General features: G+C 41.0%; 2 protein-coding genes and 1 pseudogene across 3 annotated transcripts; 2 read left to right on the top strand and 1 right to left on the bottom strand.

Moving 5' to 3' along the window:
• Positions 1-181: 181 nt before the first annotated feature.
• Positions 182-9739, top strand: LOC311496619 (FXYD domain-containing ion transport regulator 6-like). The gene is made up of 8 exons (XM_084556513.1): positions 182-421; positions 2883-2939; positions 5120-5143; positions 5365-5388; positions 6807-6881; positions 8919-8955; positions 9084-9121; positions 9256-9739. Exons 2-8 carry the CDS (start codon positions 2888-2890, stop codon positions 9258-9260), a joined length of 255 nt encoding a protein of 84 aa, XP_084412639.1. The 5' UTR covers positions 182-421; positions 2883-2887; the 3' UTR covers positions 9261-9739.
• A 1489-nt stretch (positions 9740-11228) lies between these two features.
• Positions 11229-12758, top strand: LOC311497565 (annotated as a pseudogene). Its single transcript has 4 exons — positions 11229-11259; positions 11413-11487; positions 12256-12293; positions 12382-12758. The product of its transcript is annotated as an uncharacterized misc_RNA (transcript).
• Position 12759: 1 nt separating this feature from the next.
• nfkbid (nuclear factor of kappa light polypeptide gene enhancer in B-cells inhibitor, delta) lies at positions 12760-19261 on the bottom strand (the record flags this gene model as incomplete). Its single annotated transcript, XM_084557878.1, has 12 exons — positions 12760-14520; positions 14614-14778; positions 14932-15048; positions 15329-15486; positions 15564-15615; positions 15711-15857; positions 15941-16046; positions 16465-16646; positions 16748-16941; positions 17095-17128; positions 17223-17406; positions 19242-19261. The coding sequence occupies 12 exons, from the start codon at positions 19259-19261 to the stop codon at positions 14449-14451; spliced, it is 1431 nt and encodes a 476-aa protein (XP_084414004.1). The 3' UTR covers positions 12760-14448.
• Between the last annotated feature and the right edge of the window lie 381 nt (positions 19262-19642).

The raw sequence follows: 19642 nt of genomic DNA, 5'->3' as shown, positions 1-19642 counted from the left end.
CACAGTAGCACTATTCAGTGCTCTGTGCAGCACAGCCCAGGATAATTTTTGGGAGTAACTTCAGTGGCACCCCGCCTCTCTCTCTCTCTCTCTCTCTCTCCCTCCAACTCTCTCCCTCTCTCTCTCTCTCTCTCTCTTTCTCCCTCTCTTTCTGTCTGTCTTTCTCATTCCTGAGACAACACCAAGAAGGAACTGACTTTGCTGCAGCAGAATACTGAAGAATCCCCACAGAATGCAACACAGAATAATTTATTTTTAACCAGTGGTTTTACTTTTTTTGTTTAGTGGAGGAAAAAAAGAAGGCTTTGCATACATTTTATTTCTTGGCTGAAGTAACTATTAAAACTTTTTTTTTCTTTGCAAAGTTTGGCTTACTGGCCGGAAATTCCAAGTTCCACACAGCACAGGAGGCTGATACACGGTAAGTTAATTTGAACGTCCTGTGAAATAAATGCATGTACTATGTTCCAGATTTTGTGCTCGAGGCGCATGACCTGCAGACCAGCTTTTCTAGCAGCTACTCGGACTCTATTTCCAACCACCTTAAAACCAAATGCCTGTGCGAGCATGTGATCGTCTAATTACTTCAGGCAATGGCTTATTATGCAATTCACAAGCACGTGTCCAAAGTGTATTTTGTATATGCACTGGTGCGTTAGGTTGAGTAGCCTACGTTCAAGTGTTTTCCATTTCCATGTAGTCGGCGCCGCGGTGAGTTACTTAGACGTGCCAAGCCACTCGAGAGGTTCACTGGAGTTCGGTGACACTCAAAACACCGAGGTCCGTCTGCCAGCTACTTACGAAAATGTTCCTCACTCGTGTGTCGCGTTAATTGACGAGAACAATAACGCGAACTCGAGGGAAAAAAAGAAAGAAAGGCAAAGTTGCCTGCTGCTGTTTTTTTAAAAAAAAAGTTTCTAAATGTTCCAAGTTTCACAGGCCTAAAAAAAGTTTGATTAATTATCTAAAAAAAAAAAAAATTAAATATGTTCACTGAGAGTATACACCGATCAGCCGCAACATTAAAACCACTGCCAGGAGAACATTTGGACCTGGTATTCAGGCACCTCCACCCCATAGCAATTACACTCCTTGATGGCAGCAGTTATTCACAGCAGGATGCAGCCTGACACAGGCGCACACACAAAAATGGTTTAGTAACAACCCAAAAAAACAGCTCAAGTTGTTGACCTGGCCTCCAAATTCACTAGAACCCAAACTGATCAAGTATTTGTGGGATGCACTCGAACAAACCTGAACCACAGAGGCCCAAAGGCCCCCACTAACAACATTTTGTTGTCAGACACCACAGAACACCCTCAGAAGGCCCATGTCTATTCTCTGATGAGTCTCAACTTTTGAGGCACAAGGGAGACCTACACAATATTAGGAAGGTGGTCATAATGTTATGCCTGATCGGTGTAAATGCGTCACATTAGGGGTATCTGTATGGGTTAATATACATAAGTAAAATGCAAGCCAATTATAAACTATGCTAATCCCACTTTATTCTAATCCATGGCAGTTCATTTTTAGTGTTGCTTGATGGGCTTCTTTCCAGTCTCCCCATTATGTTCGTCTACATCACTCACAAGGCTAACAAACAAGATTATTGGATTGGTTCTTGTTAGAATAACTCACCCTGTGTTGTTTGATTAAACCTGATTGGCAGGCCTTTGTTGTTAATCCGGGTCCCAAGGCAGAAGTGTTCATTTCTCTCCACTCCAACCTCAGTGTTCTCGCCCCCACTCCAGTCATGCATGAGTCCTCCAGTAGTGCTCTGGGCCAGGGGAGGAAACCCTTGGCCCTGCTAACGTAGACTTTGATCTTTGCAATGCAAAATTTTTTGCATGTCGTTTTATTTCGTGGCTTAGATGTTTCTGCAGCTGTCGAGCCAAGAAGCGTGTACCTGTATTACATCCTACTTGTCACATTTTGATCATTTGTTATTGGCCTAATTTGATTTTTACGGTGAAAATATGCAACCAGCATGGCCTCTAAATTACGGCCCATCGTAGCCTAGTTGTGGACCCATGGCCTGTCAACATATGGGTGTAAGAGAATCCGAAGGCATGCCCTAGATAATATATGGACAGCAAAACAGCCTCATGCTCCATTTGTAAACTCGATGACCCAGCGAAACTAATCCAAACCCACTGACCAAATATCAACTGCAACTCAACACCAGCCTAGTCCAGTTGCCCATTGCTAGTCTCCACGGTGTCCCCCAAAATAGATCATCTTCTTTAACCCAGAGCCAAGAGGCCATATTAATAAGAAACATATCCCAATAACGCTGGCTAGTTTGGTACGTACTGTGAAGTTAAGACAGAGCATTGTGTCCCTGCCAGGCACGGAGTCGGTGAGGAGGCACATATTCAGTTCAGTTTAATCGTTATGAGGATTATTACATAGCCTGCGAAAACAGTCGCACTGCACATGCGCTGTAGTTGCGTACTTCTATATCTAGATGCGGTTGTTGTAATGGAAGAAACCCTGATAATGTCGTCATGGTCTGATGAAACACTGTGATAGGCTGCATTACAGGAAGGTCACAACCTAATACACATGTTGATAAATTATGCATTTTCTCCTGTTTCTCAATTCTTGTTGAACTTATAAATAACAACCAATCTAACTATTATTTGAGGTTTGGTGGTTTGTCACGGTGAGTTGAAGTTTTTTTTTCTTTTTTTTTTCATTTGGAGTCATTTACAGAATCTAGATGCAAACCGCAGCAACTTCCTGTCACTGGAGCACATTACCCTCATGCAAAAGCAATAACTCAGAATAAAAGCACGGTGCTCTTGCAATCAGGTAAAGAAATGCGGTGTTTCTGTGTCTCTTCACGAGGCCCATGCTTGTTTGATTCTCCTCAACAGGTACAATGGATCTCGTGGTGTTCATGGCTTTCAGCTCTTGTCTGGCTCCTGCACTCGGTGAGCATCCTTTTACGCTAAAGTGCTCAGAAGCTTTAGATTAGATTCCCACTTTTCATCCCACCTGTACAAGCACAATGTTCTTCCCCCCGCTTTTCTGGAGCTCTGTCTTAAGTTCGTCCATGCTAAACGAGCCGATGTGTCTGTATAACAGGATCAGCGTTTGGCAGGGAGGTGTTTGGTAAGTTTCCCGCATCAGAGCAGAGTGTTCGCTGACAACGCACGGCCTTTAGGATGTCGTAATGTTTTGTTTTCGCTTTGCCATCCTCATTTATTCACACGGCCGTTTGCCATGTGCCCCCTTTTGGTCAAATATGTTTAAAATGCCGCTTCGTCTTGTTAGCATTACACAGTTTCATGTTTTATGTCAGTGCTGCACTTTGACAAAAGACCATGTCCGAATAGTGTAAACGTTTCCTTTTACTGCAGTGTGTATAATTGGACGTTGAGGCCGCTGCCAAGTTTCCCATTGTTAATGCAGGTCCTGGTCCATGATTTGTTTCTCAGAGCACCCTGCATGCCATGAGCCGGGCTTGATGTTAAGCAGATTTGCCTGAGCCGAGTTGTTTTTGTCTCCTTTGACTCTTATATTTGACTCTCAGGTCAGACCCTGTTTTCAAAGACTTGTCGACACCAGCGTGGTAGCATGCTTTTGTAGGGAAAATGATTAAAACTGTGATTTACTGGCCATGAATGAATGAGGCAAGGACTTGTAAAACTTACTGCGCAGTAAACAGGCTCCGGCAGAATACATAAAATATTACTGAGATCAACTTTTCAACTTTATCATACTTATTTATAACGGTTCACATTTGACTTTACTGAATTGCATACATCAAGGACAGAAATCTTCCACAGTGTCAGAAAGTCTCTCGGCTTTTATCATTTAAACTTACTGTAGACGAGCTGCCCGAATAAGTTTAGAAACTTATTCTCTCACAAGTCTCTTTACACTTGTAAATGATCATTATAATGTATTCCGCATTGGTCATCAATGTTCATATCCTAACACAACCATTAAAACTGGGTGACATTTAAAATGTTGTTCACAGTCTGTGGAATATTTTAGTGACGGCAGTAAAAATACCACAGCAGTGATGTGAAATGATGTCCAGCGCGAGAGCTTATGTAACCGCCAGCGTGCTCCTGCAAGGCTGCACAGTCTTCACTTTAAACCTTCCTCAGATGAACCGCGTCAGTGTCTTACATCGACCAAAGCTGGCTGCTTGATTATTCGGTTTGTCTTAAAGTTACTGAGTGCAGAAATTGCGATTTAGTCACGACTTGAGAGACTGCAGCCGGTGTTTATTCCACGAGGAAGACAGGAATTGTGACAGACCAGAAGGGTCGGCACTTTCCCACGTCACTGGCAGGGCACCGGTTTAACACAGATCAAGGAGATAAAATAAAAGGGCCGCCAAACAGGGCCGAGTGTTGTTGCAGCTGTCTTTTTGAGGTTTTGCAGCGCTTCTCCGTTGCTTTAACTTATGAAATTGGGGGAGAAATTCACTCGTATTGATAATAAGTGGAACGAGTACAATGAACAAACAATTAGGTCCCATGAAAATTGTTTTTTTTTTCACATATTCAAACCAGCTCTTTGGAGTTTGACACCCTTTGATGCAACACCTGTGATGGCAAAGGTTTAATTTTGTAATCTATTGATTTTAAAGAGACGGTGTATTTTGCCATTTGATGCACCATACCAGATGTTAGCATATATAGTAGGAAGGATAGTGGGTGTGATAACAGTGCTTCCTTTTTTAATGTATGAAAATAACTACACAATGTCAGTTTTGCGTGACGGTTGTCTGCGTACGTTTTTTTTCCCCCCCGCTATTAATAGGCACTGTATCAAGTGTTTGTCAAAATATGTAAAGAAAGCCTTGCCTTGTATGAAGTGTGGATATTTTTTCAGATTAACAATATTTATCCTTCAGGGAATTTCTGCTGAATTCATTGCCCATAAGTTATTCCTCTTTGTAGAATTATAATAAGCCAGTATCTGAACTATTAGAAAAATGCAAGAGGGAATTTGAAGATAGTCTTCACACTATCTAGAGATTAAATTTGCTCCTCTGCCATCATTTTTTTCCCATTTGCTCATGCACTCAGACCACCAGGTGAATTTCCTCTAAAGACTAATGTTCCTCCCCTCTTTTTTTTTTTTTTTTTTGCAGCTTCAGCAGCCGATCAGGACAAAGGTTGGTATTATTTGAAGCTTAGTAAAGTCAAATTAAGATAAGCTGCATGCTCATTTTAGCCGGCATATAAATTGGTACAAGGCGCCCGTCTGGCTAATGTCTAGATGGATGGCCGAGGCCCTAAAAACTGCTAAAGAGCCATCATATTGTGAGTACTCTCTGAAGTGTGTCAGTGTCTAAATCTTCTCATTTGTTCCCCGTCTCTGCTCTCCCCTTTGCAGACTACGACAGAGCTTTTCAGTACGGTGAGTGTCAGGCTGATGAATGTGTGTGGTCGACCCCTCCACACAGGAAACATCTGGGAGGTTGAGATGAGTGTGCACTTTTTATTTTTTTTTTTCTTGTTTTTCCAGAAGTGATGGAAAACTTTCGCCCCAAGGTCAAACTTTGTCCCCGCTGCTTTAATTTTCAGTCCATCCTTAGGGACCAAAGTGCGTTGAATGACTAAACATCTGCATCTAGATTCATTGCGTGACTCCAGTCCATGGTGTACTTTTTCTCTCTTTGGCAACATGTAGATTTTGCTAGTGTTCTCGTACCCACTGTGTACCAATCAAATAATCTACTGCGTCCTATTGAAGACTGCTTCGTAGTGATTAGAAGGTCGCAATTTCTACCGGGGCAACAAACGGTGTCCTGCCAAAGCCTAGTTGGAAAAAGCTCTAAGCTGATCAGCGTGTTAAAATGCACATGCGCTTAAGCTTTACAAGCAGTACTGGGCGATTCTCTTTGAGGTTCATTGTTTACTTGTTGATAACCCTAACCCTTCATCTTTGCAAACTGTACATAAATAAAGAAAAGAACATTACTTAAACTTATATTACTTATATATATATGTGTGTGTGTGTGTGTGTGGTTTAAGCGTTCCACCCGAACCCAGTACACCAAACCAAATCCCTTGATGGTTTCTCGTTGGAACCCCTCAGGGGGTGGGGGTCCTAGGATAAATCTGTGAAGCTGCAAGATATTTACAGCTTTCCTGTGTTGTTTCTTTTTCTTTCCCTTGTGAAACTCTGGGGATTTTATCTCTTTTGGCCTGCACATCAGAGCCAATACCCATGTCCAATAGTCTCAAATAGAAATTACTCCACAAGCCTGAAAAGGCTGGAAATCCCTGCACAGATGAAAAACTGAAAACCTCCATGTACTGTGTGAATGGAAACATTTTGGCATCTCCATACTATTTTTCTTCACCTAAAATAGTTTTGTTTGTTCAGAAAGATATCTTATCATTGGTTATTTGCTATTGTTATTATCAGTAACTACTGACTAGCTGTAGGCCATACTGTTAGATTTAAAACCATAGTAGGGCAGACTGCTCCGCAGCAACTTATGCCCTCTTTGCTTTCTGTACAGTTCATGGAAATACATATTTGCTTTCTTTCCTTTTTTTTTTCTTTGCAGTTTTGCTTGCCAGATTTTCCAGCCTTATAGTGGCAGCCTTAAATAGTTAAGGTTAACCATGGTGTTTACAGTTTTGGTGACTACAGCTCAAAGGAATTTGTGTGTCACAACATAACCAGTTGGGGACTGCCAAATATTTCTGCGGTGCTGCTCCTGAATTGAAATACAATTTAATAACTTTACAAAATGTTCATGTTATTTTCTAACTGGCATGGCATGCTATGTTTCTCTCTAAACACTTGCCTCTTTTTTTTCTCAGATTATGAATCTCTGAGAATCGGTGGCCTGGTTTTTGCAGTGGTACTGTTCCTGCTGGGCATTGCCCTCATTGTCAGTAAGTGTTTCACCAGCTGAAGTACGCAGCAGATGTGCAGTGTTAAGGGTCGGTGTCACCACACGCTGATCCATGCCTGTGTGGATCCTCACAGACTCCCAAGTGCGTTTAGTGCTGCAAAGCAAGCAGGTCTCGGTTTCTCTCGGAGGCCTGGTAGAGGGGCACGCTGATGCTTCTTGGAAAGTACAAGCATTCAAGACATTTAGGCTCCTTGATTTACAGCAACGGGGACTTTATATCTTATCCCTTTCCTCACTCTGTGTCCTTCCAAGGTTCCTCCTCCTACCTGCCAGCATACGCTGCAGCTGCTGGTGGTGGCACTGAAACTGAAACCTCTCGATAAATAATTCAGTGGGACCCACCCCATCTCTCCCCGCTTCTGCAAAGTGGGATTCTAGCTACACTCTATGAAAACCTATGTATAAGAATTTATTCTTTATTATTTTTTTTTTAATATGGAAAGTTATGAGTTATGAGTAGTGGAAAGACAAAATATATATAGCCCTGCGATAGACTGGCGATCTGTCCAGGGTGTACCCCGCCTCTGGCCCGATGACAGCTGGATAGGCTCCAGCCCCCCCGTGATCCTCCACAGGACAAGTGGTGTTACAGAAGATGAATAAATAATATATATATATATATATATATATATATATATATATATATATAGAGAGAGAGAGAGAGAGGATAATTCACTTTATATAGCTGTGATCCGAATTAAAATCAAAGTTGCACAAAGTTTGCCTTCTATTATTCAAAATGTCTTATTCTGAAACTGATTGACAAGTCTCCTCCATTGCTCAAAAAACTATGATATTAAAAAGTTACACATCGGGCCTTCTAGGTTTTTCACAAAAGCCGAAAAAAGTGATCTTTGATCTTCAATCAACACTTTTAAAAGATAAAATGCTACAAAGGCTAATTTCAGTATACCATGGAAAACTGTTGCTTTCCTTTTAGGGTGGTAAAATCTCGCTTTTTGAATTTTTTTTTTTTTTTAATTGTAACCTTAGGTAACATTTGGGGTCTCCTTATGTTTTAAGATGCTAACTGTTTTATTCTTAGTCCTGTTAGTATGTAGGTCACTATCTTGGATTTCTCAGCTATTTTGTTAGTGCTAGCAACTATTCTACCACGTACAAGCCTTCCTCTATACTTAAAGTGACAGCACTGTGTTAATGTGACTGGGGAACCTTGAGTACATTCTCAGTTAAAGTTTCTTTCCCACACTAAGAAAGAAAGTTTTTTTTCTAATCATTATTTTCTGAGCAGATTATGGGCTTGATATCTTAAACCTGTTTTAATTAGTTTTCCATGAAGTCCAACCAGCGTCGCTGAGAAAGTCTGTTTGAGACAGATAAGAATTCAGTTTAATCAGCTTTAACCAACCAAACACAGCTATAGAGATCATGTGTGGTCTAAATAGAAATGTGTTCTTTGATCATTAGCCTGTGGTTGTTTGCCAGAAGGCCATGTCATTATTAAGAAGTTTGCAGACAATACTTCCATTCATGCTTAGCAAGTGGAACAATACGCAGCAGAAACTAGACTCTTTGAGAGTAGATCAGACACGATTAGGTCTGACACAGACGCTCGGTGGTGATTTGGCAGAAAGAGACTTATATATTATAGTTGTATTAATACTGATGAGTGAACACTGCATCATCTCTTATTCTGTGATGTTTATAAGCAAGTATGGGTCAAAATTACATCACCCTGCATGTGCATAATTCCACATACTGGTTTAGGTACATGACTGTAATTTTGGGCTCAGGCCAGTAGGCTACAGGCATATAAGGAGCTCCCTAGGCTTGTAGCCCAGACATGCTTATGGGCACCAGCTCAACGCTGTATTCATGTATCTGTCAAGGCTTTAGAGCAACCTCCTCTTTCTTAACACTTATGGGAGTGTAAGGAGCGCACAGCTGACTGCATCCATCCCCTTTAAAATATCTTGACTCATCTTTATCACACTGGAAGCAGCAACAACAGCCCTGTCTAATTCTTTTTTGTCTGTGTTTCTGTCAATAAAAACAGGCCGAAAATGCACCTGTTCGAAGAGTGACAAGTCAAGGTGAGTTGAGCAGAAATCAGATGTAGCAACAGCCTACGGATATTGTTTTGCATTTACAGTTTGTTGCATGCACAGGACAATTATATTCAATATGCAGCTGTAAATTTGCATTTTTTTCCCCCCCTCAGATCCAGAGGTCCTGGTGTGGACTCAGGAGTCCCAAGAGGTAAATATGTTTATATATATATATATGAATATATATGAATATATATAAATAATAATTTGTAGGAATGTTAATGAATTATCAAGTGCATTGTCTTTTATTAACAACACAGTAATCTAAAACTTTTTTTTTTACAGTGTAACAAAAACAGAAGAAAAACTGTTTCCCCCGCCTGTCGCCACCAGATGGCAGCAGATACCCTGATCACAGCAGAGGACAACCTTTCCATGAGCACACGTCATGGAGCTTTGTTCAATTTCATAATGTTACTGTTCTCCCCTTTCTTCTTTTTTAAGTTTTTATCCTCTGTACCTTTTAGTAGATGACGTGCCAGGTTTATACAGTAAACTGAATGTGAGTATCATTTGTATTTTTTGTGACTTTCAAATTGATGCAAAATAATAAAGCATACGTTTGAAAATGTGTCTTCGTTTTTTTTTTGTTTTTTTTCTCCTCATCCCTAATTATTCCATTTTCTTTGACGGCCGCAGTGAACCAGTGAACACAGCCCCCGATTATACTGCACTCCTGCTTCTGCTGACACTGCAGACAGTTCAGTTACACATGCAGTAGTAACTACCAGCAGTGAGTGGAATGATTTATGAGCTGCAATGTGCAGCTTTTGGAGGGGCTGCTTTAAAATAAATAAATAAAACATGAACTAAATTCTAACTATCCCTGTGGTCAGTGCTGTTTATTATAGTGGTTATAATAATAGTAATAGTCTGGCAGCCTCTGCAAAGGTAAAAGCTGCATGTGTAGGCTATATTTTTTTTCTCCCAGGAGCTGCAGGGCTGGCTCACTGCACTGCACAAAAGACATAACATAAGACAGAATCTGGCACATATTCAGCATGCAACACCATTTTACAGCACTATAACCCTATAGCATGCACCTCCTCACCACACAAGACTTTTATGTTCGTCAGTAGATTGCAGAAGATTATTTTCATATTATTTTCCCTACTGCTTATTGTAATGTTGGGTTGCAGTGGTGGCCCTCTATTCCCTGGAGGCTTCAGGCTAGCTGTTTATTTATTTATTTATTTATTTTTCAGTGGTGGGGTTGCCTTTAGATTGCGCCATTGGCTCAGCTGTGAATGCAATGTTCCAACATCACCACCAGAGGGTTTCTGCTGAGTTTACACTGAAGGCTCACTGTGCTGTTTCACCTGCTGTGCTATCCAGCTCCTTCATTTCTTATCCAGTCTTAAACTGAAACCCAGCAACCTGCTAAATATCTCGGAGACAGAGCTCTTCTTCATCTCCGCACTGCAGCCATGGCCACCACAGGTTTGATTCATTTATCTTTCTATATGATTTTCTCTCAGGTCTGGTAACATAAAGTAAATAAACTGTTGTTTTACAGATTGAGAGAGTAAATAATACTCGTTTGAGGATTGTACGTGTGATCACCTTGTGATTATAGTAATTTAGAGAGCGCAAATGAGTTGTTTTATTTTCTACTGCATTATTGTCACAGTGATGTGTGCCAGTTGAAGTGCTGATGCATGGATCACGGTGCAATAACAAGGGAAATTCTCAAGTAAACTCCCCACTGGAAGGAGCTGTTGAAATATTTACCACTGGTTTCTGTAAAACTGATCCCTTTTCGTGGAAATGTTGGGATGAAAAGACAAAAACGGCCAGCTCAGCCACTTCAGCAGCGCGCAAGCTGCATTATTGACATCCTGATATGCTGACAATCTGGTGCAGCCTGCAACACACTTGAAATAAGTGACTGTACTGGTTCAAGAGCAGAACTGTCAATTTGCATTAAAAGCCTTTTCAGATGTTTTCAATTGGCCCTTTAGCTCTAAATCACCATTCAGTATTCAGGCTTTTTTCTTGCTGCTGTATCCTGCTGCTGGCTTGTAACCCATTTTTTTCTGCTGAGGGAAGATGCTGCATTGAGCGCCCCTCAGGAAAAAAAAAAAAAAAAAAAAAAACTCCTGAGGAGTTGAGAAAGCCAAGCCTGCAGATGTAAGGAGCTGACTATCTGGTTGTCCACTGTGGTGCATTACAAACACACCCCTAAAGCTCGTTGCTGTCCAATGCGCCATCACATTCATTTACTATAGAACTGACGAGATTCTTTCTCTGCAGAAACAATGTTTCCGGACCAAAGTGACTTTGACTATGGTAAGATTTACGCTATTTATTAATCTCAAAAACCAGATGCACCTTCTTTACTGTAATGAATTGTATACTTTTGTTTATGCAGTGAATTTTAAAGTTTACCATAACCTCCATGGTTCTGTTTGGTTAAGCTCTGTGTGGTTTTGTCCCTTGTAGATTATGAGACATTGAGGACCACAGGGGTTATCCTCGCTGTTATTATGTTTGTCTCTGGCATTTTAATAGCTCTAAGTAAGTTTAACATCCCTGTAATATAGAGGATTTATCGTACACACATATATATATATATATATTTACGAGTATCACCTTTGTAACTTATCTATCATTCCTCAAACAGGTAAAAAATTCACAAAATGTGTAAAATCCTCATCCAAGTAAGAGTTGTGCAAGACTTAGTGGATGATTCGCTCGTGCATGTTGTATGAAGACTGACCTTGTTATCCAGTTTTGAGTTAAAAATAATAATAATAATAATGACTAATAAAGACTGACTTCCCCACATATTTCCTATCCCTGCCCTGGATGCCTCTCTTCTCCAAATGCCCCTCCCCTGGTCTGCACACAAAACCCAAAGACCCACTTCCAACACATTAACGAGTTTATCACTGGCGGGGTAGTGCTTCCATGCGGTCTTTAGCTCAGTGCTTGCTCGTGAAAGGCCTTTTTGAAATACAGAAATATGTGCATCCCACTCTTCATGTGTTGGTAGTGAATGTCTATTCTCAGCTGATCGCATGCTGCTTGTATGGCAAGAGAAGAAGAAAGACGGGAGCTGCTGTTTTGCCGGGGCCAGGCCGCTGCACATCGGCCGATACTTATCCTTAGAACCCTGTGGCTTCAACTGTTCCTACGCCTCGCAACCCAGATAATGAAAGCACAGCAAACTCAAGTTGTTGCCACAGTTTTCAAACTGCACACGTGTATTTCCTAATGATTAATTGTGATTAATCCAAAAAAAATAACCTAATTTCCTCCCTGTTTTTTTTTTTTTAAATGCAGCTCTAACTCATCTGGTACCCAGATTCCAAAGACAGAGGGTAAGTTCATTCAGCTGAATGAAACTGAGTCGTTCACGCTTAAAAGCAATGGTTTTTATCGTTGATTTGTTCCGCTTTCTTTTTGCAGTGCCTCCTCCAGCTGTATAGAAAATGTGGGATCTGCTTGAAAAGAGAGACATGAAGTCACCCCGGGACTCAAGCTAGCGAATACACAAACACACACACACACACAACGCATAACACACCAGCTGTTTTGTGGCTATGTCTCTCATGGCTAAGGCTGACCTCTGCCGGCTGGTTATTCAATAAACAGGGTTTTCCAACTCACCCTAACCCGATCACTAACCTCTGAGTACTAATACTGTGTAAGTATTGACAATGGTTAAGAGCGAAAATGAAAAAGAAAAAAAAAGACACAAGTTTGGTTTCTCTTTCATATATTTCACTGTTGTAACACAATAAAATTAAGAGCATGATCACGAAACGAAAATCGATTTGTCCATTTTGTGTCGCCGATTTTACAAACTCATTCACTCGTCGACTGTAACAACTGTTGGCTTTTGTGCTTCCTCAATTTCTGCTCTGATTTACCTTTTGGACTTTTCAAATAAAATCAACAGGAAGAGCTAAACAAAAAAATAAAATAAAATAAAATAAAATAAAAATTACAGAAAGCAATAAATAAATAAACAAAATGAGATAACTGGCATAGTGGTGATTATGAGACCGCTGTGAACATATATAATAGCTTTGTTCAGTTTTAAGTTAAGGTATGAGGTATTGAAAATGAAACTATGGGATTCCCTGTAAAGTCTAAAGAAATGGACTTCCTTCAAATAAAGCTCTTGTCTACTCAACGTGACTTTACCTGTGTCTGTAGTCAACTCCTCTTTATTAAGCCCTTTATTAAGTCTTATAAAGTCCTTCGCATCTGAACTAGATGTAGAAAGCATCTAAATCATTATGTGTTTTACCTATGAGATTAATCTTACCTATCTACCTAACAGGAATTTACCACATGTGTAATATGAAAAAAAATGACACATACTGTAAGCGAGACATGTACTGTAATTACAGTCCATCATCAAGTTTCTTTGTCAGAGCAGTATGTGTTGGCTGAAATTGAGTATGAGAAACAAATGTGGGAGTCTAAACAACTAGTGCACACACAGTTTTTTTCTGGGATGGGTGTATTTTCCATCCTGCTAATCTCTGTAGCTCGGTGAAAACGGGGCTGTTCACAGGGCGCCCTGAACATCAAAACATTTGGATGGAACGTGAACAGTGTTATTGTACATTCTACTCATGACTCATGAGTAAAATGTACAGGCAGTCATATATTTTGTCACTGCACTTACTCATGCAATGTCTCTATGATAAGAGCTCGGTTTCAAAAACATAGTACTTTTTACACAGTAAAGTTTCCTTTTCCACAAAGAAAATTGCACCTGATGTTACAGATATATGTATGATGCATACAGAAAGAAAGTTACACTTCAGATTAGTCTCTTTTGAAACACACACTTTTAACATGAAGCTGACTGAAATCAAAACCATCACTCAGTGCATGAGTGTGATAACTCGACTGGGAGAAGGAAGGGGGGATTGACAAGAGAGTCACAGGAGTTTCAGGGACATTGTCCTGGAGTTATTCTCACGATTTCACAGAAATCAACATTAAACAGGGAGTGTAGCCTGTCAGGAAAATTAAGATTGCTCCGTCTTCCACAACAGCATCTATACCTTGTATTTAGCAAATAACTAATGCTCTCTCTATTTGTTTTTTCATTTCAAAATGCCACATATCCTTTGTTGCCAGACATAAAAACGTGAATACTGGCCAAAGTTTTAAACACTTTGACCGACAGAATTTTGTGAAAGGGCTTAACAGAGGACATTTGCATTTTGGAATGAAATGTTTCACTTCCCGTTGAATACTTAAAATAAATAAAGCACTCTAGTTACACAGGCTCTGAGCTGCAGGGAATTTAGGCTTTAGGATTAGAGCGTCATTTGTCTAATACAATATGAATTGTACTGTATCTGGAGATGAATGTGCCAAAGTAGTTTGATTTTCACTCTGTAGGCCAGAGACTCCCAAAACCTCACAATAATAAAATGTGAATCCCCTTCTGAACAGAGGAACCATCTTACTGACTTATTCCCTATAAATGGGGATTACATGTGTTTTAAATCATTCCTGATCCTGCAAGGACGTGATACGTCGACGAGAGGAAGCGCTCCGTTTCTTCAGCATAATCTTGAGCTGGGAATTAAAAGAGGAATTGATATTCATGAATGACTTTTAATAAAAATGAAAACAGCGTAGATGTGGCTGTGGGAAAGACGAGCCGCCTACCTGATCTCCATGCTGGCCACTCTGCAGCAGGTGAGCCGCTTGGTCATTCTCCAGATTGCGGATGCTGGGATCAGCTCCTCTGCTCAGCAGCAGCTGCAGGATCTCCTCCTGGTGGGGGTTACCATGGAGACCAGCTGCCATGTGTAAAGCTGTGTGACCATGTGCCTTAAGGGTAAAAACGAAAATGCCGCATGACTCAGACCGTCTCCATTCAGTGCAATATCATATGTGGACAACAGATATTTGTACATGCGCATGAACTCACGACCATGTAAATCTAAAATCCAGTTCTGAGTTTCACGTCAGTGTGGGACTCACTTTCATGTTGACGAACTCTTTCATGTTTGGCAGGGGAATCCTCAGCAGATAGCGCACCAGATCTATGTTCCCCTCCTTCACAGCCAAGTGCAGCACGGTCTTGTTGCTTTTGACTTCCTGGAATTGGAAGAATTGGAAGTGACGAAAAAACGGACCAAAAAAAAAATAAATAAAAACCATAATGAAACCACAAGTCAGAGTGAGACATGTAAGTGTGTGAAACAAAAAAGCAAAACAAAAAAGAGAGCAGAGGGGGGAGAATGCATGCATGACGTCATCTTGGTTAGATAAAAACCGGGGCACTTCCCCTGTGGACTGTACACTGTGACTGAAAGACACAGATTTAGCATATTGAACTTTGTCTGTTCCCTGTTGCTGACATATTGAGCTACTGTACCTGGCTGACTAGGGACGCCCCTGCGCTGAGAAGCATCTGCACACAGGACAGCTTCTCCGCCGCCTGGGCCTGGAGATTAACATCTGGTAGCCCGATGGTAGACAAAGCCTTCATAGTGACGCTGTGCGAAATGGCTGCACAGTGCAGAGGAGTCATACCTGAGGCAAAGAGAGAGACATGAGTGCCGGTTGAATTACTGCTCGCATTTTTGAGTTAGTACTGAAAACTTCATTACCTTCAAAATTGCGCGCCTCCAGGTTGACGGCCGGCCTGCTAGACAGAATTGCCTGCAAAAACAAATAACTGTTATGGTCTGCTCCGTTTTCGGAGAAACTTTATTTTACGGCCGTGTCAAAGTAATTTGGTACAGCTGCTGCTTTACCTGCAGGACGGCAGGGTATCCATAGTGAGCAGCCAGATGGAGGGCAGTCTGTCCTTTAACGTCGCAGGCATTGATATCCGCTCCTAATGACAGCAGATCTTGTACAATCTCTGGCTGGTTTGCTGTCACTGCCACGAGTAAAGCAGTCTGAGAAACAAACAGATGTAAGAATTAGTTCTGCTAAATTATAATGCTGAGCTAAGAAAATACTTGGTTCTTTTGGTTCATACCTTTCCCTTGTGTTCCTTGGCATCAAGCCTCCCTAAATCCCGCAGCGTCTCTGCAGCGGCAAAGGCACACTCCCTGAGTCCTTTGGCAGTGTATATATGCAGGATGCTGAGAGAGCAAGAGCACATGATAAATCAGTTACAAGCGGAGCTGAATAATTGTGGTAATCGTCGGCTAAACTTGTCTTTCCATTTAATCTGAGTTTGTAATCACTGAGCATGAATGACTGACTCATATTTATTTGTTTCTCTGTCTTTGCAGGACTACCAAGTTGCACACTGGGTTCTCACTTTTAGCTCACAACTGAAAACGAAACCCTGCGGAAGTAATTACGTGCACTCACGTATCATTCAGCCAGCAGAGTAATATCTACAGCAGAGATTTAAGTTAAAGAAGAGTATTGCGTATTGATTTGCATCTTTTGTATAAAAAAATACTATCTACAAATCTACTTGTGTTCTTTCTCTCAGGCCTCGTAGTAGATATTAACCGCACACGCACACACAAGCATGCATTAAACACTCACGTGTCTCCGTCTTCATCCTGGCAGGTGGCTCTGCTGTAGTCCATGCGGTTGAGAAGCATCCTGGCCTCCTCCAGCTTAGTGGCATCCATCGATGGCCCAAAACTCAACTGTGTGCTCTGACTGGGACCCAGGAGCGACCATGATGGACCCATAGTGGGATCTCCCACTGCCATTGGGCACTCCTGCACAAAAGAGTGCGAAACAACATCAAGGTAAGATTGTGAACTTGCACATGAACACAGTGCAGAAGTTTAAAAATCCACAAAGAAAAGATTTCTCTTACATATGTCTGAGGCATCGTGTCTCCGAATCCGGGGACCTGCTGCTGCTGAGTGCTGTATTCAGGCGTCATTGGGAGGCTGTACGCTGCAGCATAGCTGGGTCCTGGATGGCCGGTGAAGTAACTGAGTGTGGACTCAGGGGCTGGGGCCCACTGCTCATAGCTCACTGCCATGTCTGAGTAGCTGCTTGCTGCACCTAAGACAGAGAGGACAGGTTGTTGTTCATCACTGACAACTCAAAATAATATGATAAAAACAACAAGGCCAGATGTATTTTGTATTCTAGTTTATGTTCAACAAATCCTGGAGCTGCCTCCAGACTTTTGTACACAAGATGTCCAGTTCTTACCTGTACAGGTAAATGGTTCTGATGAAGACAGCTGCTGGGAGGAGCAATAGAGAGAAGAAATTGTTAGCAATCACACCTTTATGATACAACATTTAGGTGAGATGCTTGCCCTCTGCGTGTTGGCTTACTGTGACAGTAGTTGGAGGAACAGGACTTGTGCTGGCAGTAGAGCAGGTGGATGGAACGGAGGACGTCTCACGTCTTCTCTTCTGCTCCAAGAGTTTCTTCACTGTGGGCAGAGTGCAACACGGCTTCTCTTTTGGCGCTGATAAAGAAAAAAATGAATGCCAGAAAGAATTACCATACTGTTGACTTATTCAGCATACTGGAACAGACATACGCTTTTTCATCTCAAATGGTCTTTTTCATTTATTATTTCAAGAAGATTATCAATATGTAATATACTTCTATAAGTACACCCGTGGCCACAGGAGCTATTATTGCCCCCTTTAGCAGAAGTTCTTGTTGGACTTTTACATAATTGTCCAGCAGTCTTTGGCACGCTGAACATTTTGACCGCTCTTCCTTCAAATTTCCATCAGTTGCAAAATGTCTGAGTGTTTTCTTGCATGTACTGCCCATTTCAACTTCCCCGCAGCATTTCAGCGGGATTCAAATCAGGTCTTTTTTCCTTGTCTCAGCAATTCTTATACTTCTTCTTTGGAGGATTTCAAATTGAATCAAACCAGCTTCATTTGCCGTATATTTTCGTACACACATACAAGGGATTTATCCTCTACACACTTGTGGGCAGTGGGCAAGGTGCTCAAGGGAACTGTTTGGGGGGGTTTAGGTACTTGCTCAAGTCCCATGGACATAGAGAGGATTGAACCAGTGCTGCTTCTCTTACCACTACCCCACAGCTCCTCCTGCTACTGTAGTCAGTATCATGATCTTCATAGTTAAGAGAGATTTCCTCATACTATCTTCAGACACTCTGATTCAGAATTCATGAATGAATCAATGATAGCTATTTCACTCCATGCTCTTTTTTAGACTTCTTTTTCCTCCCATGCAGGTGAATTTAATTTTCTTTTCTGAGTTATATGAAGTTGCTGGGATGAACGATTTGGGGTCCTTGGAGACTTGTTTTTGCATCAAGCTGTCCGCTAAGCCACTTCTAAACCAGTTCTACACCACTTGGGGAATTAGTTTCCTGGTTGGATTGATTTTGTCCTTTAATTTAATATAATCTCCTCAACCATTTCTTTAGAGAGATCTTGGCTTAATGTCAGCCAACTTTTTTTTAAAGTCAGCTTAATCACTGGCACCAAATCTGGAACCACTTCTTCTAAATTTATGGATTTGAATGTGTGATAAAGGTGGGGCCTCTCTGACTTTTTCCAGGTGACTCACTTGTTTTTTTATTATGAAAATGACTAGAAATGTCAATTCTATGTGTCACTTGCTTGAGCACATTTGGCCTACCTTTATCAGTAGGCACCATTTCAAAGAGGATCAAATGTTTGCCTGTTCACATGCATGCGTGCAGAAAAAGTCAACAATTTCCATGGGTTGTACGAACTTTGTGTTTCTAGTGTTGTTTGACCACTAAAGGTTAAATGTTTGGTCTGTAATGCCAGAAACGAATGAGAAATGCCCGCCGCTTTTTTTTTTTTTAAATGATTGTTCTGTCAAATATCTAAACATAAGATAACTTAGAGTGATATAAAAAATGGTAAAGATGCAAATCTTGGCATTCAAGATGTTGGAGTAACAGAGAGTTCAGTGTTTTTAATTAAAATGACCGGTTAAAGTTAAGAATAGTTGCCAATTATTTATTCAGTTAAACAACTAGTCCACTAATGCATTTGTTGCTTCATTGTTGGGAACAATTGATTCAATCACTCTGCAACAAACACTAATAAGTTGTTTGTCCTTTCAGAACACCATGGCCAAAAGCCTACTAATTTTGTCTAGTTTTATATACAGTTTTGAATCCGCACTATGTCAAGAAGATCAGATTACATGTGAAAGTTTTTCACCATTGTATTTTGTCTACAGTGTGTCTAGACGGGTAGAATACTGAGAAGTAGATCATCACTTAACCCAATAATACAATTGTAGGTGTGAGACAGTAAAAATATGAATCACGCAGAGGCAGATCTGAACAAATAACAGTATAATTGTTATCACCTCTATGTTACTGCCTGCTCAGTTTCTCCATGGTGGCATTTCTCTGCTCACCTTTTCACTTACACAAGCATCAGATCCATTATGCTATGAGTATGATTTCCCTTTCTGATACAAATATATCATTTCCATTGAACAGGTAAAGGAAATGAGAAAAATAGGAAAAAAATATATAACAAAGCCGAATTCTGATGTTTCCAGCTGACACGGTGTTGTGATGTGACCACACAGGTTGTTTCCTCAAAAACTTCACCACACACGTGAAAGATAAAGTGATATTTCCACCCTGTGCGTGGAACCAGCGCATAGAGATAAAGCCTCCTCCATTAGGAACGCAGAACATGTGGCCGTTCATCAGAAAACCTTCAACATGGGATTGCCACTGCTTATTTTCTATGACATCTTCCTCTGCCGC

The sequence above is a fragment of the Chelon labrosus genome (assembly GCF_963514085.1).
Source record: "Chelon labrosus genome assembly, chromosome: 12".
Taxonomy (NCBI): Eukaryota; Metazoa; Chordata; class Actinopteri; order Mugiliformes; family Mugilidae; genus Chelon; species Chelon labrosus.
Note: the sequence above shows the minus strand (reverse complement) of the source record. Positions and strands in the feature narration are given on the sequence as shown.

Bases quoted from the DNA above. Each gene is read 5' to 3' on its own strand.
- LOC311496619 (XM_084556513.1), top strand. From the start codon at position 2,888: ATGGATCTCGTGGTGTTCATGGCTTTCAGCTCTTGTCTGGCTCCTGCA. The intron at 2,940-5,119 runs GTGAGCATCCTT...TTTTTTTTGCAG, and splicing joins TTGTCTGGCTCCTGCACTCG to CTTCAGCAGCCGATCAGGAC. The intron at 6,882-8,918 runs GTAAGTGTTTCA...CAATAAAAACAG, and splicing joins GGGCATTGCCCTCATTGTCA to GCCGAAAATGCACCTGTTCG.